The sequence below is a fragment of the Lissotriton helveticus genome, chromosome 2_1 (assembly GCF_964261635.1).
Source record: "Lissotriton helveticus chromosome 2_1, aLisHel1.1, whole genome shotgun sequence".
Taxonomy (NCBI): domain Eukaryota; kingdom Metazoa; phylum Chordata; class Amphibia; order Caudata; family Salamandridae; genus Lissotriton; species Lissotriton helveticus.
Genome location: NC_136059.1, coordinates 1,192,201,051 through 1,192,224,257, shown reverse-complemented (window position 1 = coordinate 1,192,224,257; position 23,207 = coordinate 1,192,201,051). Strand labels below are relative to the sequence as shown.

Genomic DNA, 23,207 nt, shown 5'->3' with positions numbered 1-23,207 from the left:
GCTGAGCAGTGGATGCCAATGCCGTCTCCATCCCTGGACCTACTAATTACAAGCAGCACTAGCAGTGACATCACTTGCTGTGCTCGAGCAGCCGCCTGTTCCGCAATAAACCCAGTCATACCACACTGATTAATATATGCAAAAAAGCATTTTCATTTGGTGTACATTTTGTTTTTGCACTCAGTGTAGGTAAAAAAGTAAAACATCTTCCGCTTCTTTAGGCATGACAACAGGAAAACGCAGAGTTCAAAATAGCAGGGACATGTACAGGCTGATGACAGGGGTCACAGGCAGCAGCAGTGTTAGAGATGTGAGACAGCAAGAGTAAAGAGGAGAATAAACAATAAGAGAGGAGAGAGATAAAACGGAGCAAAGTAGAAGAAAAGGAGAAGAGCAAATCAGATACAAAGAGAAAGCAGCCATGATGTGAAGAAGAAAGCATTAAGAAGAGAGAAGATAGAATGAAAGGATCTGGAGGACAGGACAGAGGAAAAAAGCAGACAAATGATAAAATGGAGACACAGCTAATCACTGCTAGAGAATGATAGTAAAGAGCCAAGATCGAGGGGAGAGAGCAGAGCATGGATAAAAGTGAAGTGAAAAAGGGCAGCGCTAAAATGAATAGAGGGCAAATAAGAAATACAGGGTGTGACAAAGGTGACAGAAAACAATTAGAGAGGTGAGAGGATAGACTCCTAGAGCAAAGACTTAGGGGACAGACAACAGATCAAGGTTAGAAGATAGAGACTGAGGCAGTGAGAGTGTTGAAAGTGGGGATCACCGGAGAACATCCCCTGCTGCAATTGACCAGAACTGTTTTTTTTTTCATAGGAAACAAGCTTTAAAAAAGAAATGGTTTCTCCGAACACGTTTTCTTTTCTTTCAGTGCCAAAAACGAATGCACCGGTGCCCTTTTGTGACTGCTTTATTAACTAAACCGAGTGTATTTTTGTTTGGTGTTGTTTTCATCCTGTTCTAGCACTCACATTTTCCCAATAAGCATCACAAATCGTTGTTGCTACAGCTTTTGATTTCTACATCGGATTTCTTTCATTTGTATAGCTTTTGCTTGAACAGTGGTTGTTTTTTAGATACAACATTTGAGCTCTACAACAGATTTCCTTCATTTTAATAAGTCTTGCTTATACAACTCTTGTCTTTTTAGCTAACTAGGTTTGGTTTGCCCTTTTTATGTTCTTTATTCTATTATCTGTATAGTTCTTTCACTCAGTTGCCACACGTGTAAAAGAAGCATTTGTCTAAGGGAAAAGACTTGTTGTTTGAGCCTGTTTTAATACCGGTGAACTAGGCATTCTTCACAGAAACAGTGTCGCTGCCAAAGAATAGATTGTTTGGACTTTGGGTAAACCGAGTTACAGATCACCTCAAGATTGTGAACTCTCTAGCTAAAAAAATCTCTCTTACTATACAGCAGGACTAGCAGCTTCTAAGCAATGTTAACGTCCTGTAGTGTAGTTCCTATATCCCTAATAGGCTCTGCTCATTTGGAATAACATACACTATAGTTTTGACATAGGACTGAGGTCATTATGTCTCTATCGAGTAAATAAATACAAAAATTTCAACAAATGTTTACCTGAATTTGTGGTTTCTCTAACCCCACCGAATCCTTCAGTGAAGAGAGAAAGTGATGATTGACAGGCCCAAACTGCTGCCCCTCAGCCTCGAGGTAAAATGTGATGACGCAGCTTTGTCTGGTGCAGTTGCCGCATCTTTTTAAGAGGTCTGAAACGAGTTCCTTGTAAATTGGAGAGGCACTTCCAGCTTTTAGAGTGAATGGTCCTGTGGCGCGACTACAGACATTTTCTAGGGAGTTCCAGCGGTGCACTCTGAGCTGTAAAACAGAAATTAACAAAGAACAAAAGTAACAGTACCATCTTCAGTGGGAAGATGCAAGTAATGGTGGATCTCTATCTCCGACCATTTCGTGCTCCTTTCTTATTCTGCAATTTCTGCCTTAACAAAAACAATATTTCAGCCTTCCTTCACTGGTTTACTGGCCATTGCGTGGTTACTGCAGCAGTATATGACTTACACCTGACAATAGGGTTTAAAATACCACCTCGAGAGTATATCTTCAGACTTGCTAGCGCCAGCATATTGTAGACCTGATGTTTTACTTTCGGTATGGGAATGTACAAAACTTACCAATGTTCGATCAAGCCAGCTTACTTACTTTTTGTAAGCATTGCCTTATGAACCTCAAAACAGGAAGTTGCACCAGAACAGGACAGGAAATACCATCATTGCATGCACTGCAGCATCAAATGTGAAATAAACAAAGTTGGATTTTCTTGATGTGTTAAAACAAAGTTAAGGTAATCTAAATGTTCATGTGTTCTCTCGCCTATGATGTCAATCTGTGTTTCAAAACATAAGTACAGTTTACAAAATGGAAAGCATCCGACGGCCCAGTTGGGTTGGTCCTCAGAAGCAGCCTGAGCTCATGAACCTTACGTCACTTGTTTGTACCCCTCCTTGAAAGCGTTGTTTGGAGAGTATGTTATGTTATGTTATGTTAAATGGGTTTATATAGCGCATGGCTGCCCCAGCAACGGGGCGTCCCAGCGCTTGCGGACAACCAGACAGAGAGAGGGATAGAGCACTGACAGCGGCCTAAGAATTGAGCCCCTGAGTAGAGGCAAACAGCCAGGTTTTGATGAATTTGCGGACATGCCAGTGGTTTTGAATGGCGCGTGCCTCAAAGGGGATAGAGTTCCAAAGGGCCGGGGCGAGGGACCTAAAGGAACGGCCACCCGCTCTGCTCTTGCGTACTCTAATGGTCCGGGCAAGATGGAGATTGGCAGAGAGTAGGGTTCGAGTGGGAACATAAGGTGTGCATAGATCCTGTAGTATATGGGGGCCCTGGCCGTGTAGGATTTTGTGGGTGAGGCACAGGGTCTTAAATTCAATTCTCTGTTTCACCGGTAGCCAATGAAGCCGGCGAAGAAGGTGAGAAGCGTGGCAATGTTTGGGGAGGGTAAAGAGGGTCCGAGCCACGGCGTTCTGGGCTCTCTGGAGTCTCTTGACCACTGACTTGTTGGCCCCCAACAGGAGACCGTTGCAGTAGTCAAGGTGGGACAGAACCAGGGACTGGACTATAACTTGGCGGGTAGGTGGTTCAAAGAAGCCCAGAATAGGTTTAATACAGCGTAGGCGCCCAAAGCAGGTGCCTGCAACCTTCTTAGCATGGAGCTCAAAGGACAGAGACTTATCCATTAGAACGCCCAGGTTAACAGCCTCCTTGGGGATGGGGGAGGGCCCATCGAAGGGGGCCACCACTGGTGGTCCCACTTCTGAGAGTCATCACCCAGCCAAAGTAACTCTGTTTTTGCGGAGTTGAGCTGGAGATAATTCTCCGCCATCCAGTTAGAGATGGCCAGGATGTCTTCCTGAAGTTTGGCCTGGTCAGGTGTGGTGTCCTTGGGAAAAGAAAAGATAAGTTGCGTGTAGTCCGCGTAAGATATCATTTTGATCTTTCGTTCCCTGGCCAGAAGGGCCAGTGGGCGGACGTACAAATTAAATAATGTGGGGCTAGGGGCAGATCCCTGGGGGACGCCGCATTCCAGGGGAATCCTGCTGAATGAGTATGGTGGGGCGTGGATCTGGAAGGAACGGTCAGATAGAAAAGACGCGGACCTAGCCAGAGCCCCGTCTTCGACCTCGATCTCCCCGAGACGCTTAAGCAGCATCTCGTGGGAGACCGTGTCGAACGCCGCACTCAAATCCAGCAGGACCAGGGCAGATGTATTTTCTAGATCTTGTGAGGCCCTTAGATGTTCTGAGACAGCCATAAGAGCTGACTCCGTGCTGTGATTAGCCCGGAAGCCATTTTGGGACTCGTCCAGGATACTATTGGATACCAGATGGTCAGTCAGGATGGCATTCACATGCGCTTCCATAATCTTGGCCAAATAGGGTAAGAGAGAAATAGGTCTGAAATTTTCAGGACGCGAAGGGTCAAGGGAAGGCTTCTTCAGCAGGGGAACAACTTTAGTATGCTTCCAGGACCTGGGGATGGTGGAGGACTGAAGAGATCTATTAATCAGAACCAGTCCCTCTTTCAAAATGGAGTCCTGGAGGAGCCGGAAGATGTTAGGTTTGACAGGATCATCGGGGGATCCAGATTTAACCTTAGTAGCAAGGGAATCAAGATTTTTGTGAGAGATAGGAGGGAGAGTATGTAGAGGGACGAAGGAAACAGGAGGAAGGGGCGCTAAATTGGGGGTGAGGAGGGACTTTCTCGTTTCCAGCGAGATATAAATCTCCTGAATTTTATTGGTAAAGAAAGTATCCAGGTCTTCACACTGTGAGTTAGAGGCAATTAAGTTGGTAGTTCCCTCAGGGGTTTTAGTCAAATCTTTTATCAGAGAGAAGATAATTTTGGAGGGGTTGTGACTGGAATTAATCAAATCTGAATAAAATGCTGCCTTAGTTTCTCGAATATGTTTGTGATAGGCTTTGGTGGCAGACCTATAACTATTTTTTGCTGAGATGTCATAGGAGCGCCTCCAAGCGCGTTCAAGAATCTTTCTATGGCTAGCGTCTCTGTGTACCAGGGGTGAGACTGCACCCACTTCGGCCGGGGCATTTTATTGGGGATCTGGAGGTCTAAGGAGCTATTAATCCATCCCCTAAAGGTTTTGTCGGCTTCCTCCAGGTTGTTAGACCATATCGGGCGGGAGGAAAGAAGGTTAGACTCTAGGTTGGGGGCATCCAGTTTATGCCAGGGGCGTCTCCAGAGGGGTGGGGAGGGATTCAGATGGGCAATATTCGGGACATTGAAAGATATGTGGATGAGAAAATGATCTGTCCAGGTAAGGGGGAGGGGAGCATAGACTTTAATTCCCTCAATGTTCGAAAATACCGGGTCGAGCAGGTGGCCCGCTGAGTGGGAGGGACCTTTAACCAGCTGGGATAGCTGGCAAGCTTCTAGATCTCCGAGGAAGCTAGAAATGTCCTGGGAGTCAAGTCGCTCTAAGTGCAAATTAAGGTCCCCTATTATGCTGAAGTTGGGCGTCTTTATAGCCAGGGAGGAGGTGATCTGAGGTAGGGCTTCCTGGAAAATCCTTGAGGAACCCGGAGGGCGATAAATGAGGAGCCCTGTGAGAGTAAAATTGTCTGAGATCCTAATCTTAAATTGCGCACATTCGCAGTCTGGTACTGTCACAGGAGACAGTACGCAGGTAAAGGCAGATTTGGCTATCACAGCTAGCTCGCCGCCCCTACCCTTAGACCTATTCTGGGTATACATAGAGTAACCCAGCGGAAGGGCCAGGGAGGGGATGGTGGTCACATCATTGGTGAGCCATGTCTCTGTAAGGAGAAGTATGTCCGGGGACCTGTCTAGAAGTAACTGAAATACATCCTCGTGGTGTTTCACGAGAGACCTGCAGTCCAGGCTATAGACATTTAAGCTTGTGGGTCTAGAAGACTCTGGAGTGGTTGGTAAGTCCTCTGTAGTTCTAAAGCCACATTTATTACATCTTATAGTCGTGGAGTCTGTGCGCCCGCTTTGGGGGGTGCAAGGGGCCTGGCACGAAGAGTAGCCAGGTCATCCCGAGAATATTTAAGTCTATGGGTCAGCCCGCGACAAGGGGGTTCGGCGTCTGGTGTCGGAGTGGCGCGGACGGGCGCAGACGGGCTTGCCTTCGGCGCACCCGCGGCGCGCCAGCTTCGCGCGAGTGCTGGCATGACAGTTATGAGGGCGCCGGCCCCGCCTCAGGCGGTAGTACGTCACCCCCAAGGGGCCGGGTCAGGTCTGAGAACGCCCTCCACACAAGCGGCACAATCCGTGGTGGACCGGGGCGAGACCGGAAGAGAACACACAAGAAAGTAAGGTAAAATAGGCCGATTAAAATATGTACACTGTTTTAAAAAAAGATATCCCTCGAACTTCTTAACTCAAGTCCCAGGAGTAAATACAGACAGTTATCGCACCACCGCACGCTAGCGCCTTACTGTGCTGGCGCGTCCCCACATTAGAGTAGAACCACATTGATACTGCAGAAGAGCTGATCGTCTAATTTTCTTTCAGTGTGTCCTTAATTACATTCCATTTCTTTACAGAAGCTTTGCAGAACAATTTGCTTATTTATTCATGCACCAGGCCTATCAGGAAATGATGCATTGCTTTTTTGTACAATTTGTGCGGTCAAGCCCAAAGACCACAATTAAACATAAGCAGCGTCACAGACACTGAGACTGAAGTGCATGTCTGTCCAACCAGATTTCGTGTGTCTGAATGACTCAATATAATTTAGGAAATCCTTTTAACACCTTTAACAAATACTGTAGCGGTCTTTTGGAACAGAGAACCCAGGTCATACTGCAAGGCCAGTGAATAGAACTACCTTCTCTTTAGGCTCTATCAGTGAGTGTAGCGCATGTATCACTCACAATAAATATAACATCCAAGACCGTTATTTTTGGCAAAAAGATTCAAGAATTCTGTTATTATTAAGGAAACAGGCAGTGGTTCTTAACCTGTGATCCGAGAACCCATGGGGGTCCACAAGACCTAGTTAGGAGGTCCATGACTGTTTCACAAAATTAAAAAATATTAAAATGAATAAAGTATATACTAATACAGAAGCAAAATTGAAACTTTGAAAATGTACTTTGTTTGTCGGTGAATTACATAAAATGTTAATATTGAAGCATTTAGTTGATTTATACTTGTTTTTGTATTTTTTGTATTGTTTTAAGGTTCAAGTCATAGAAATTGACTAAGCCGGGGTCCCCCACTAATGACTCAGTGGATACCCTGCATTCCAATAATGAATTAGTAGGGATCCACAAAAGTATTTGGTTGGTTTATACTTCCTTTTGTATTTTTCTGTATTGTTTTGAGGTTCAAATCATAGAAATTGCCAAAGCCGGGGACCTCAGCTTCCAATAATGCCTCAGTGGGTGTCCCCGGATTCCAGTAATGATTCAATGGAGGTCCACAGAAGCAATTGGTTGGTTTATACTTGTTTTATTCTTTGTGTATTGTTTTGTGGTTCAAATCATAGAAATTGCCTAAGCCGGGGACCCCAGCTTCCAATGATGACTCAGTGGGGGTCACCGGATTCCAGTAATGATTCAGAGGGGATCCAAAGAAGTCAAAAGTCTGAGAACCGCTGTCCTATGACATTAAAAACTCTTCTGAAAGTACTATCACTGTTCCTCTGTAACTTTTCTGTGTGTATTATCTATGCGCAGTTATGGAGGATACATTTTCAGGGCTAATCTCTCCTTATAGCCAAGCACAAATGTCTGCTTAATGAGCGTTTTTATTGGCACTTTGATAGTTGTGTACAGTTCCTTCGAATAATCTCCAGCACAGTTACATAGCACAAGTGTGCAAAGATCAAGCTGCTTCACGCCTTTTAGTCGGCAGCCGTCTCTAGGTTTGGCTCTGCAGGCTCCTGGGCAGTGGCGGCTCCTCCGCTAAGGCAAATGAGTGTCGCCCCACTAAGCAGGCCAACAAGGAAAAAATAAAATGATAATAACTCATTGTTATTATCATTTGATTTTCCGTCCTTGCTCAGCTGGGTAGGGGCGGGGCGGGGCTGCTCTGCTCACAGAGAAGGGCAGGAGTGGTTTGCCCACTCCAAGTGTGCAAGACGCTTTGGCAGGCCGTCTCGGGCCGACCAAACCGCCATGCGCACTTTGCATGTGCTGCACCAGGCTGCATTACAGACTGGGTGCAGAACATGCCCAGCCTCCCATTACCTGGCTAAGCGCCGAAACACGTCGTTCAGACCAATCACAATGCTACATTGCAGCTATGGGGAGCCGGGTGCTTCCTGCCCTGGAAGAGGGCGAAGAGGAAGGAGAGGCAGCGGTGGCAACAGGTAAGCTTTTGAATTTTTCTTTCATTCCCTCCCACCTACCCCTGTGACCATCACTGCTGATTAAATACCAGCCGCCTCTGTTGAGCAGCAGTGTCAGGGTGCAGCTTGATGCTGTGGACAGTAGACAGACTGGGGTGTTCGGAAAGTCATTCAACACTGGGGAAGGTTTGCAGAGATGATGATGAACTCTAGTCTCACAGTGATTCATTTGAGCTGGCGGTTGCTGGTGGGGCCCACCAACACTCATTTCTAGGGCCAAAGGGGCCCACAGGCACATATGTGTCCTCATCGGACATTCCCCAAGAGCAACAGACGAGACAACCCACAAACAAGAAAGAAAGAAGAAGGAAAAGAAGACAGAAAAACTATCAACAAGGGTGAAAAAAGGAGCTTGGAAGAATGAGATGAAGGAGCAGGGAGTGTCTGGCGGTGGATTAAAGAGGCCTGCAGTGGATTGAGGACTACGCAACCTTGGTATTCAGCACAGGGACATTTAATAGCACCAGCTGCTGTTTTTGAGCAGTGCTTTGGGCAACATCTCTCAATATGTTACAAATTAAGCACTGCTCACAAAGCCATCAAGTTCACTGTGAGGCACGTGCAGGCACACAGGCCTAATTTGTTCATCCATGTTGCTTGAAGTAGAGATGCACGGTGATGCAGGGTGCAGAAAAAGATGCACAGTGATGCATGGTGCAGGCACACAGACCTAACTTGTTCATCCATGTTGCTTGAAGTAGAGATGCACGGTGATGCAGGGTGCAGAAAAAGATGCACAGTAATGCATGGTGCAGGCACACAGACCTAACTTGTTCATCAATGTTGCTTGAAGTAGAGATGCACGGTGATGCAGGGTGCAGAAAAAGATGCACAGTGATGCATGGTGCAGGCACACAGACCTAACTTGTTCATCAATGTTGCTTGAAGTAGAGATGCACAGTGATGCAGGGTGCAGGAAAAGATGCACAGTGATGCATGGTGCAGGCACACAGACCTAACTTGTTCATCAATGTTGCTTGAAGTAGAGATGCACGTGATGCAGGGTGCAGAAAAAGATGCACAGTGATGCATGGTGCAGGCACACAGACCTAACTTGTTCATCAATGTTGCTTGAAGTAGAGATGCACGTGATGCAGGGTGCAGAAAAAGATGCACAGTGATGCATGGTGCAGGCACACAGACCTAACTTGTTCATCAATGTTGCTTGAAGTAGAGATGCACGGTGATGCAGGGTGCAGAAAAAGATGCACAGTAATGCATGGTGCAGGCACACAGACCTAACTTGTTCATCAATGTTGCTTGAAGTAGAGATGCACGGTGATGCAGGGTGCAGAAAAAGATGCACAGTGATGCATGGTGCAGGCACACAGACCTAACTTGTTCATCAATGTTGCTTGAAGTAGAGATGCACGGTGATGCAGGGTGCAGAAAAAGATGCACAGTAATGCATGGTGCAGGCACACAGACCTAACTTGTTCATCAATGTTGCTTGAAGTAGAGATGCACGGTGATGCAGGGTGCAGAAAAAGATGCACAGTAATGCATGGTGCAGGCACACAGACCTAACTTGTTCATCAATGTTGCTTGAAGTAGAGATGCACGGTGATGCAGGGTGCAGAAAAAGATGCACAGTAATGCATGGTGCAGGCACACAGACCTAACTTGTTCATCAATGTTGCTTGAAGTAGAGATGCACGGTGATGCAGGGTGCAGAAAAAGATGCACAGTGATGCATGGTGCAGGCACACAGACCTAACTTGTTCATCAATGTTGCTTGAAGTAGAGATGCACAGTGATGCAGGGTGCAGGAAAAGATGCACAGTGATGCATGGTGCAGGCACACAGACCTAACTTGTTCATCAATGTTGCTTGAAGTAGAGATGCACGTGATGCAGGGTGCAGAAAAAGATGCACAGTGATGCATGGTGCAGGCACACAGACCTAACTTGTTCATCAATGTTGCTTGAAGTAGAGATGCACGGTGATGCAGGGTGCAGAAAAAGATGCACAGTAATGCATGGTGCAGGCACACAGACCTAACTTGTTCATCAATGTTGCTTGAAGTAGAGATGCACGGTGATGCAGGGTGCAGAAAAAGATGCACAGTGATGCATGGTGCAGGCACACAGACCTAACTTGTTCATCAATGTTGCTTGAAGTAGAGATGCACGGTGATGCAGGGTGCAGAAAAAGATGCACAGTAATGCATGGTGCAGGCACACAGACCTAACTTGTTCATCAATGTTGCTTGAAGTAGAGATGCACGGTGATGCAGGGTGCAGAAAAAGATGCACAGTGATGCATGGTGCAGGCACACAGACCTAACTTGTTCATCAATGTTGCTTGAAGAAGAGATGCACGGTGATGCAGGGTGCAGACACATGGACCATACAGGTTCATGAGTGCTGTACAGATAGAAGACTCATGGCAATGCAGGGTGGAGACAGGCAAGCCTCTCACAATCTTCAGTGCTGCATGGGAGGCGGGACAACAGCAGTGCAGGATGCAGACACACTGCCTCACACACTCTTCAATGGTATAAGCTTCAGAAGTTAAGCAGCCCCACAGCGGGTTGCATGCTGGCTTGCGTAGTTACAACAGAGGGTACATGTCGGGCTGGGCAGCTGTTGTAGGCTCTCGGTCTTGACAGGCTTAGCTTCTCCGGCCACCATACAGCAAGATTCTGAACACTAGCTATGGCTAAATTGTGAGGGGCCACTACAAACAACGCAGTCCAATCACTGGACGCCTTTAGAAGTGGTTCATTTCTCTCCTCTGCATATCGTCCTTACCCCTAAAATGGAGACAGCCTAGAATTCTGCCACTGGTCCTCGCCTTCCTCTGCACAGGTATGTAGTGCTCCTTGAGTAAGAGGTGAACACTGGATATGTGGTTGGAGGCATTTTACATCCAGTCCATATCAAGCTCGATTCCAACAGTCCAGGAAAATTCAAGGTGACTCCAAACACCTGGGGAGTGGTAGGCAATCAGCTTAGGGCGCATTTTCTTTTCAGCGTGCTAGATCTCCATCACAACCAGATTCAAGTGAAAATGTCACTTTCCCATTGTGTATCGTGATCCTAGAATCACATTTCAGTAACACACGACGAAGGATGCTGCGTTATGAATGGCAGCCCATCTCTTTTGCAGAAGGTGTGCTTTCTTCACCTTAACCTTTGGCCATTCATTTATGCAGGTGTTATCTCAGGGTTGGCATAGGTAGTCCTGCAAGAACTTCCTTGGTCCAGGCCCAGAAAGAATCATCTTCTTCCCAGATGATGATCTAAGCAGGATAACTTCACTTAGCTTCACAGCTAAGGAAGCTAAAAACCAATTCAGGGAGAAAGCAATGCTGACTACCATAAACACTGTGAAGCACCCTAAAGGGCTACTATATATATATATATATATATATATATATAAGGGTTGGTATCAACATGGATAGCCCAGCTCACATGTATCCAAGCACTCTGAAGAATGCTCCATATACAATCAGAGTGAATGGCCTAGTCATAATATACCTCGCAAGGAGAGCCAGTAAGCGGTCCCTCCACTGGGGTTCAGATAAAATGCTTGTAAGTCACTAATATATTCAGCTGCTGCCATCTGATAATTGTCCAAACTTAGTCTTGGAGGTGGTAGGCTTCACATTAAAATAAGTGCCAATTTGATTTAACCCAACCACCTAACAGTCTAGGATTTCCAGCATAGTGTAATGGAGCTCCTGCACAAGACAACATATCTGGTCTGTCAGAATATTAAAATAAAGAGTTGGTTGTGCAATGGACTAGGCACCAGGCAGTTTCAATCCCACAAGGCCATATAGATATAAATGGTCTTTCTTAATCATTCTTTTTTATACTGGATCTTCATTCCACTGGCCAGTGGGTAAAGGGTGATAGGCTGGAGATCAAATCTAGTACACATTTATTTTATTATCTATAGGACAAATGTGAGCATTATTAAACACAGAGAGGTCCAAGAAACAATAGCTACGGTGAGCAGGATTACACACAGACCGGTCATGTTGCTGCATCATTGAAGAACCCGTAATTTAATCAGGACTCCACAAATTATAAAAATGTTACCAGTCTAGGGACCTGAATAATCTACTCGACCCAACTAATACGCGTGTCCCATAAACTGGCCTCAAATTCTGTGATATTAGGCAAATATTTTATTTCACAGTCGCCTTTTTCTTCATTAGAACATTAGAGTACCTTCAAATATGTGAGATCAGCATGTTTGCTGTACAAAATATTATTTTGTTTGATTTAATAGACTAAACTTTTGGTCAATGTGTAATAAGAACCTAGCCCACATATAGGGTACCCATTACCCCGGCTTGTCTCTCAGTTCACAAATAGAATTTTCATTAGGGCATGGGCAGGGATTTTTCTCAGTTCATGTTTAAAATCTCTCACTTTTAATAAACATATTACTAAAGCATGATGGGGTAGAGCACTGTTTACAGACATCACTTTTTCCATTGAAATGGCCATAAGCTTTCACACTGACATGCAGTTTTATTGATAAAACTACATAGGGTACAAACAATAATTTGTGTCAGCAAATATTTATCATTTGCACATCCCCAAAGAAAGTGTTCTGCTTTGTTTTGATCCAATTAAAATCTTTGCTTCGATCACACTTCAGAAATACCAAAACGATGTGTTTTGCTAACTGCTATTTTATAAATAGTTGTACAGTTAATTTACAAGCTATTAAATATCGTGTGTTAGAATAAAACTGACATCCAATAGCCTTTTATTTCACACTCACTTTGCAAAATCCTCTAACTTAGCAGTCACAGACAGAAAAGTAAATACCAATCTACTGGGAAAAAATAAGCAGCTGTTTGTAAAAAGAAATTAGCTTAAGCTGACATTTGGCCTATGTATTTGACTGCACAGCAACTGTGACAAGATAAAAATAAGATTTAAAGACATATCTTAAAGACATCTTTTATTGCTCATTCACTTTCTGAATAAACAATAACCCTGTTCCTTGTCAGCTGGAGCTCTCCCCAGAAATAATCAGTAGGCCCTAAAATAGCACACCCTGTTAAAATCTGACTCAGATTTTTCAAAGCCTGATGAGGTTCAAAAAGGTATTTTAACATTTCCAGACACCTCAAATGGATAAATATGTAGAAGAATTCATAATGCTGTTAATAAGAAAACGATTTAAACAAGGGGTGTGGAATTATCTAAAACGTTTACAGGTCCTAGCAAATGGATGTTTCAGAAATATACTTGTTCTGTAAAAGATTCACTTATCCCTCTTGGTGACATGCAGTAATGTGACCAGCTAAAGGATGTGTGATGCAGGGGATTGGGCCTGTTTGTCCACTGGACAAAAATAAACATGAAAACGTGTTGTCCTTGACTTCAAACCAAATGTCCTGGGCCTTGAGTGATAGAAACGTTAATATCCTGCTTTGAAGGTCAAAAGAATGCATGTGTGTATCATCATATGTTTTTTACAAGAGTGCAAGGGCTTAACAAGTCACTGGATGCTTTAAGTACTGCTCTAAAAGTATTGAGAGCAAACTTTGGTCTTGCAGTTTTCACTTCCAAACTGATAAGGAACAATAACTTGCCAGATGCAATTCTTAAAACGTTGAGTACCAGTTACTTGCTAAAATCCAAAGACCTACCAAGAGGATTGAAACATCTTGAAAAGATATCAATCAATTTAGAGATGTATAACAGAGTACTTCCTAAGACCAGCGTAGGTGCTGAATTTCAGAGTCCCAAAACCAAGGACCCCCGAGCTTCAAACTTTAAACTTACAACACCACAGTCTTCCAAGACTATACTTTCCTGCATTCAGAGTATGGAGTCAATATTGTGATACAGATGTGGTTCAACTACACATAAAGCTAATTTAGGTATTGCCTAGCATTGGGTAAGGTTTGAAGGAAGAGTGGAAAAGTGGGTCAAATTAGTAGGATGTTCAGAGGTGGCAAAAAGGGGAGGTCAAGTAAGTAGTAGAAGACAATGTAAATGATGAAAAAGACGAAAGTGATGGCACATGCCAAAGAACAGATGAACTGGAAGGGATGGAAACAGATTAGAAAATATATGTAGGGCCAGACGTACAAATCCATTTTGCAATCGCAAACCCTGCTATTCACAAAATCACCAGGCTTGCAACTGCAAAATTACTTTTAGGAATGAATGAAACCCATTTCGAGAGACAGAAAAGCATTTCCAACTTGCCATATGCATTTAGCAACCCATACTAAATTGCATTTAGGATGGAGATACAAAGGGATGTTCCCATTCTAAGTGTGTTTCAAGGTGACTTTCATCAATGGTTTGCAACAAAAACTGCGGTGGCAAATCACTGATTTGTTGCCGACACCTCAAAAGAGGTGGTTTCTGAATTTCCTTGGGGCACTATGGTCCTTTGCAAATGACCTGGGGAGGCCGGCAATGGTTCAGAAAACCACTGTCTACTGCCGAGACGTTTTCCCATATGGGAAACATTTTTAGAAATGCAGCATTGGCTCTTTTAAGGAACAAGGGCAGATTTACAAAAAGAATTTCCCGTTCCGGAATACAAATTCATGAATGGTGGTCTGCTGCTCCTTTCAGGCCATCATCCCTGCGTTTGTACCCAATCATAGTGGATCACAAATAGCAACCGGCCTATTCATTAGGCAAGTCGTTCTGGGATCCCTGCAACTGGACATTTTGTGATGTGACCTATTAGTACATAGTTTGCCTCACAAAATCAGAGACAGGTCAGAAAATGTTGGCGCGCAATCTGCGACTTCTTTTTGCTACCTGTCTCTAAGAATATGCGGCCCATACTTAGCCAGTGTGATGACCAACGTATTAAAGTGTCTATTGATGGGAAAATAACAAAACTATTAGAGTTTCTGGGGCCAGGATCACCATCCTATCTGTTGATAACAATGAGAAGAATTGGCAACACAAAGTCTTCAGTTTCACCTGATGTTACCATGGTTGAATGAAAAGGGAATACAACATGATTTGGGCATGTAGTTCCTTCAGAGACTGTGCAATTAACTGAAATGTTTATGTAGAAAAGTAAAGGCTGAACATGCCGAGGCAGTAGCACTAAGCTGACTTCACAATTGCTCTCCACCTATTAGAAAGAGATCGAGATTCATAAATCAATGGCTAAGAGCAGACGATCAAAACCAAGAAAGACCACATTCCTAAGGAAACATAAACTAAGCAATGTTCCACACAGTGCTAGGGAGAATTGGACAAGCAAATACAAAGTATGTTAAAACAGATTAACCCGTTGATGCTAAGCTGTGGTTGTCACCAACCACTGTGTTTTGTAAAAAAAAACAAACAAGTGAATTGGGTTTAACTGTTGACCTTAGAAGCTTTAACAAAGCCATTTGGGTCAAGTGTTTTCCACTTCTAAAGATTGAAGACTTTTTAGCAGCTGTAGTTCCCGCCAAACGCTGTACAACATTGTACCTCAAAGCTGCATACCACCAGATCGACCTAAATCCTGACATCTCACTGCTTTTGTCGCTCGAGGTGGTACCTATACATTTTGTCCTTTGCCATTTGGCCTTACAACTGTGGCATGAGCGTTTCTTCATGTCATCACTGAAATGTTGAAAGGGTTCAAAAACACTGTTGTACTTCAGGACGACATCTTGATTTTTACCAATGCTTTGCAAGAACATGATGGTACAGTGGAGAATGTTCTTGAGGTGTTCTAGTGAACAAGGGGAGAGGATGTGACATAACGACCAGAGCTGCCGACTTTGGAGCTGGGGAACCAGGCTCGAAACTCTGAGTCAGCTCAACATCCTGTGATTCTGGGCAAATCTCTTAATCTCTACGTGACTACCAAAAATGAATGTGCACTTGTGTATTCTAACTGGCTCTCATGTTAAGCGCCCCAATATCTTCTGTTTAAGTTTGTGCTATATAAAACTGCAAAATAAAATAACAAATGTGAATTTTTAGAACTGATGAGATTGAATACTTGGCTCAATCCTATCAGGATGTGCGGTTCGAAACTAAACCAAGCTTGATATAATGCATTGTGAATGTACCAGCACCCAGAAATAAAGATCAGTTATTTTCCTCTTTGGGCATGTGTTAATTTTATTCAAAATTCGTTAAGTGTTCACAAGTTTGACTAAAGGTTTTATGCATCTCTTAAAGAAAAATGTCCCTTTTGTGCAGGACCTTACGTGTAGAGAGGCCTTTTGTAAACTAAAAAAAATAATGATCTCAGAAGCTCCATTTTTACAATCCTTTTACAGAGGTTTAAAACATATTGCTGCCATTTGATGTAAAGTCTGATGATCGACTACTGACTGATAGCTTGTCTGGTAACAAAATCAACAAAAACACTGTGCAGTTATCTACGTTAGCCACAAAGATCCTGAAACTTATTTCAAGATGGAGAACTTTCTTTGTGGTATAAATGTTGGGAGCAGGTGGTCAACACCAAGAAGTGCAGTACTGCGGAGTTAGAGTCATTGCCGTAATGTGGAGAAGTAAGGATGAGTAAAAAGAGGGCATGGCAAAAAATGAAGTAATAGTTTAGTAAGAGTTTGAGCGTATGCTCCTTGCATTAATGTCGGTAATTTTAACCACACTGAAGCTATTATTTCTTTTGGTATGTTGTATTCGAAGAAGACAGTTGTCATATTTTCTTGAAGAGAGTCTTTATTGATTACATGGTATATTCTTCATATGTAATTTTTTTTGTTTTTGTGCTCTGGAGGTGCAACAGCCGACACGTGTTTCACCCACTCCGGTCAGTGTGACCAGGGCTTTCTCAAGGCTTTCATAATTATACTTTAGAATCATTGAAAAAATCTCATAGGATACAAGAAATAACTCATAAGAGCAGATAGACAAAATGTTAATTTTCAAGCAACGAACTCAGAAGTCCCGGGTCAATCCCTCACGATAATTTTCATTTACGGTCAACTCGTAAATGAAAATTATCACGAGGGATTGACCCGGGACTTCTGACTTTGTTGCTTGAAAATCAACATTTTGTCTATCTGCTCTGAAGAGCTATTTGCTGTATCCTGTGAGATTTTTTTCAATGGTTCTAAAGTATAATTATGAAAGCCTTGAGAAATCCCTGGTCACACTGACCGGAGTGAGCGAAACACGACTCGGCTGTTGCACCTCCAGAGAACAAAACAAAAAAATTACACATGAAGAATATAACATGTAATCAATAAAAACTCTCTTCAAGACAATATATGACAACTGTTTTCTTCGAATACAACATTACCAAAATAAATAATAGCTTCGGTGTGGTTAAAATTACCGACATCAATGCAAAGAGGAGCATACGCGCAAACCCTTACTGAACTGTTACGGACACAAGGCTAGAAAGGTCCAATGCCTCGAGTAAAGCTTCTCTCAAGAAGCTCTAACTATATAAAGGCAATATCATCTAGTCTTAGGATCTCTGGACCTTCGCTCAATCCTCAAGCAATGCAACGAGTATTTGATCTTTGGTTGTCTCCGGGAAAAGGAGTTGAAATATGAAGTTTAACTGTTTTGGACGGTTGCCAATTAACTGTCAGAAGAAAATGGGTTAGTTCAGTTTGGTGATGAGTTAGTCCCTCCTACAGGAATAAGGGAAAAAATATTGGAGCCATCGCAGAAGGGCCATATAGATGTTTTGCAACAATACATCTGCAGGAGAAGGAGGAATTTTAGTGGCCTCATGTCGACGGTGATGTTGAAAAAGAAAGTCAGCGATTGCATGTAGCCAGTGTACTTTGAGGGACAAACAGTTAGTTACTCAGTCCCAACCACCAAAAGCACCCATTGGTTGCCCTGAGAAGGTGCGGCAGAAAACTGGCCTGATTTCTTTGGTCCACTCCACAATCTGCTGGCACTTGTGCATTACATGACCTTGTTACTAGACCATTTATGTGTAGAGGTCAAGTTTGTGAGGGAACCCATAACTGATGGGATGATACCATCTTTATGGGTTTTTTTTGTTTTAAAGAAAGATGGGTCCCTAGTATGATCCTTACGGACAATGGTGTCCATTCTTTTGCTACGGGTAAGTTTTTGAATGGATGAGGAATTGCATAATTAAGAACTCCCTTGTTTAGCCCACATAGTAACAGCATGGCCAAGAGATTTAATCAGGTGTTGAACGAGTATGTCAAAAGTGCTCATAGGAGCAGAAAATATGCAGCAATACAGGACAACTTCCAATGTGCAAATGGGAGGACTCCTTTTGAGTTGATGCAGGTAGGAAGCTGTGCTTAGAATTTTGTTCATGTTGGATGGCGTCTTTGTATGAAGAAAAGAAGCCTGTAGATAGGTTGTGAAGAGATTCCAAAGCAGGGGCAGACATTAAGGCACTCAATACAAGAGGCCTAGAAAATTAGCGAAATTGTTCACACCCATGGAGCTATCTATTCCAGGGGTAGCTGTAACAGCGGGTGTGGGGAAAACCTGGACTATCATTAGTCGGACCATGAGGGCCCACTAAAAAATGAAGAGGTAGTGAGAAAATCACTAATTCTGCTCTTGCTTTCAAGCAGGCTCGGAATCACGCAAAAATCACAAATTCCAGACTTTAATGCAGCTGTTTTGAAATCCTGGTGTACAAGTGAAAAGCTTTTAATTATGATGGGGGCAGTAACTCCTGGCGCCATCGGAATTAGGAGTCCACTCTTAACGAGGGCCTCAGTATAAGAAAAGGGAAGAGATCAAATGCATAGAAAATATACACCTAGTGTTTTTGGTGGGCAACTGAGTTGTTAAAGAAGAGCCTTCCAAGTCTCACTGATCATCGGTACATTCGTGAAGTGGGTGGAAATGCTGCAATTGTTGCCAATGGCCAGTGGTGGCACGTGAGCAGGGTGGCAAAAGTAGATTACGATGTTGGCAGCAAGAAGAGACACTGCTCAAGAATTCAGGATCCAAGGGAGAGGTGTGAGCATCAATGCGGAGCAAGGGTACATCGGATCCTTACCAATCTTTTGGAATGAGGATGTCACGTTGGATCGCGTGTGATCCTTTGGACTGCGAATGGCCATGGGTTTAGAATGAGTCCTCTAATATGAACTTATGTATTCTAAGGAGTGTTGTTTGCTTTTATCTATGTTCCTTTTGTGCATTTTTGAAGGTTATTTGCATTAAAAAGGGGGCAGTGTGTGGTGTCAGTGGGAGCTGTGTGATGCTAAACAACCCCACTGCGTCTTAACAGGATTCTCAGGGGACTTAGAGGGCTATAGTAAAATTGTGTCAGTTGGCATCTGAGTAGTGCTGTATACAACAATTGTACAAAGTTCCCCTGAAGAGGTGGGAGAAGGGAATAAGGGGGGGGGGGAAATAAGAAACAGCCACTCTCAGGAGTGTGCAGCAGGGAGTTGGGTAATCCCTTTTCGGAATTAGGATGCCTCACACAATTAGAGGATTAGACAACAAAAGAAGTCCGTCCAAATAATTGTATCATGTCATCATTGGCATCCTGCTCCAACGACAGGCTGGCGGTGCAATGCCTGCCGGGCAACACGTAGTGTTACTCTTTTAGCGGAGTTCTTTTATTCCTGGCCAGTGGGTGCATGTGTGTGAGGGGCCTAAGTGGTGCGATTGTGAGCGTGAGTGAAAGTTAAAAATAAGTCAGTAGAGTCCATTAGAACATTTTTAATCAGGTGGCTCACTGCTTAATTAAAATTGATAAAGGGAGGGGAAGCGGAGCACAACAATAAGGGTGGTGTGGCTTCGTTCGACCCTCGCCTATGGTGTGGTCAACATGTTTCACGCCAGTTATGGCGATTCTTCAGGACCTATGGTTGCTCATCAATTAATTCAAAGTCTCCCCCAAATCGAAGAAACTTCCATATACAACCTGTATATCAAGGCAGCGAGTGCTACTGCGATGGTCCTTGCCCTAGAAGTTGGGAAGAAACAAACAAAATCAAAGCTGAATGAATTCAGGCTCTTGGGTGTGGTAGCAAATTCCCAACATACTACTGTAGTTAACCTTATATAGGTCCAACCCCAATGAAAAACGAGGAAGGTGAAGGCTGTGTGCGAAAAGGGGAAATCCGGGAATTGGTGAATCACGCAGAGCAAGTGCTACGGATACCGTGGTTAGATCTCTACCAATAATTATTAATAATAGTTATTATTATTATACTCAGGTTGTGGCACCCTTTCGTGCTGTTACAACTTAGTGGTAGTATAAGGGGTATCAATTGGAAAAATTCTGCAAGTGCATAGTGAACAGAGTCCCACGTGCGTTCAATCCAGCCGTGGTGGCGTTTTCGCCAGATTATACATGCTGATGAAGTCTTACCTAAACCCAAAAAGGTCGGGCCCCACCGGCTGTCCCTGGGAAGGCCTGAGCGGCGGGGTGTCCCCTGCTTGGGGGGGCGGGGGAGGGGGGGGGGTGAAATAAAGATTTATTTAGTTATAATTATCATTATTGTCATGATAATGTGTGTGATCGCCAAACACGCTTTGTTACAGTGAAATAAGGAATTACTTGCTTATAATTTTCGTTATTGTCATGATAGTGCGTGTGATCTCCAAACACGCTATATTACAGAGTGTGGCCAGAGCTTGTGATGTTGTTGTTGCTAATAATCAAGGGCGATCGCATGTGGTCATATGCGTCAGGCTTCTAACATTACTCCTATTGTAGACAATGAGGCGGTCATAACCGCGGGTCAAAACGAAGGTAATGGGAGGTTTTTTTCTCTTTTAGAGTTGTTGTTTACAATGTTTTTTGTAGCGCGTGATAATCAAAGTGAGGGATTGCGCAATCTTGAAGCACAACTGGTTGCTTAAAGGTCAAAGACGATCATACACCACAGTCGCGCTGTGATTAGACGAGACACCCTGTGGGGTGCGTCTCGATCCTGTTGGCCCAAGATCCCTATACCTTACCTTGATGCTCGAGGCGGATGAGGATCAGCACCTACCCATCTGAGTAGTGCTGTCAAGGAATGTGCTCCGCCCCATGACAACTACATATTACATTCTATGTGGTGTGTCTCTCTCCTTCTGAGCCAACACAATAGTGGTTTACAAGGAACATTAACTTTTCTATAAAAAGGTCTTAATTATTATTCATAGACACTTGAATAGATTAGCAAACCCAACACCAACCGTTAGTGATGGGAAAGTCAAAAGGCCCTGAAAGACTAATAAAGTGAGAAGGATAAGGGCTATACCAATTAAAAAGGTTTCTTTCCAAGGAGACCTAACCCACTTGTAAGTTTATTACAGAGTTAAAATATAGATAATAGTCTTTGCTAAAGATCGGCTGCAGACAAACATACCAATACTACAAATACTACCCACCACATTGTTTCTTTACCCCATACAAAACCTACATACTTACAACAAGAATACATGTGTAGTCCACGAGAAGATCTGAAACACCATATATGTACAATGTCCCATTGTCTTCGAATCCTATTGGCAATACAAGTGCAAAGAAGTGCTGCGCCATATAATGAAGCATCTTCCATTTGCCACCATACTCTGGGGAGATAAAAAAAATACAACATTAACAATCTCACACAAAGTAGATGCTGAGATTTCCCAGACATAATGAATAGTGTCTTATCATAAAGCACACACAAGAATGCAAACTCTAAACACACACTAACACAAATCACCCCACTGACTTGTTCAGTAACGAATAGGCCATTGTTTCTATCAAGCATAGAAAACCGGATTATACAAATGTTTCATTATTTATTTCTCGTCTATATTTCGACATTATTGTCATAAAAGAGTTCACAGTAAATCGGTGATTACAGTTTAAAACAATAAGGAAAAAAAAAACTTTAAAAGTCAATACATGATTAAAAATTGTAATCAAATTAAATACGAAGACCTCTTGGGCTAGTACAAGGAGCAAATAACATCCATTTGCTTGACCCAATTGTTGCTAAATCCTATTTCCAGTGGTATTCTCAGCTGTCCTTCTGATATTCCACATGGCTGCTAAAAAATTTAGATAGAGCAAATACAATGAGTGTTTCATTAAGTTAACAAGCACATTTACCTCTACAGTCCCTCCTACCTCCGCTTCGGTGACTCGCCAGGCCTTTCTCCTTGAGCAGGGGCGTAGCTAGAGCTTGTGGCGCCCGGGGCTATCCCTCAGATTGCCGCCCCTTGGGGGGAGGGGGAGGTGCTCGGGGAAAAAGGACGGTGAGCACACTGGATACCACGCCCTCCTAGCTGTCCTGCCTGCAGATGCCTAGGACTCAACAAGCAATGGGGGACAAAGATTGGCCTGCCTTGTGAATTGTAAAATGATGGGTACTCCTATTCTCATCACATGCAAGTGAAAGGCCCTTTTTAGTATTTCGGGCTATTTGGTCACATTGTGTTAGATGTTCCTGTAGTACTAAAGCAGCAACTTTTTACTGTAACTTATACCCTGACTTAAAGAAACCAAACATATCTAAAATGTCAGTACTAGTGTTTTAAACTTCATTCACATAACCCACTCTCCTGCAGTACTTCGTCTATCCTCTTTCCTTTACATGTTTTGCAGGCTATATATAATCGATAACAGCCATCGGGGCACCACCACATTCATCCCACCTAAAGGCCCAAGTTAAACTGTAAGGTGCGCCATAATACGCATGCAGTGTTTTTTTAATTTATTTATTTATGCGTTTTTATATAGCGCCAACTTTACCCGAAGGCGTTAGAGCGCTTCACAATAGGAACAGAAAATTACAAGTGAACAAATTACAAAAGCAGACGATAAGTTACATGAGGTAAAAGTGACAATTGTGAGCAAACAAAATATATGAGGTAGCAAACAGTGCAATACAGGAGGAGAGAGTGACAGTGTGCAGGTTACAAGAGAAAACAAAGTACAATTAGGGTAATATATTGCAATATATGCTACGCACAGAGGCACAAGAACAAACGTTACGTAGGCAATGGTGGCACTTGTGCAAGTATCAAAAGCAAACAAAATGAGAGAGGTAGCAAACAGTGTATTACAAGAGAAATATACATTTGCGGTTTCCATGGAAAGGATAACGTTCTAAAATGTATTTCCATCCTCATATAAATACACATGTTAGCTGCCTTACATAAAAATAGTAAACTTTATTTGATCATTGGTGGCATGATTAGGATTTAGATATTTCAGTGAATTACGTTTTAACAGTGCCGTGGGAAAAAACAGAAGCGCCTGGTGAAAGAGCCGAATGAAATGACGAGGACGAGGAGAGGCAATCCGGTGCATTATATGTGGTGAAGAGAGACTCTGAAGTTTAATGAAATAAAACAGATGCACGCACTTACCCGCCCGACATTGCAGGTGATTGCTGTGTTTTTCCTACCTTCATCTGGTCATCAGGCCCCA

At 43.3% G+C, this 23,207-nt stretch overlaps 1 protein-coding gene across 1 annotated transcript in view; it reads right to left on the bottom strand.

Annotated features, from left to right (window-relative positions):
• MANBA (mannosidase beta) overlaps positions 1–23,207 on the bottom strand; it is a 286,149-nt gene that overhangs the window by 27,368 nt on the left and 235,574 nt on the right. Inside the window, exons 15-16 of the mRNA XM_078676071.1 lie at positions 21,213–21,355; positions 1,598–1,855 (exon numbers count right to left, since the gene is read on the bottom strand). Coding sequence (XP_078532197.1) covers positions 1,598–1,855; positions 21,213–21,355 — 401 coding nt within the window. The remainder of the gene's footprint in view (positions 1–1,597; positions 1,856–21,212; positions 21,356–23,207) is intronic.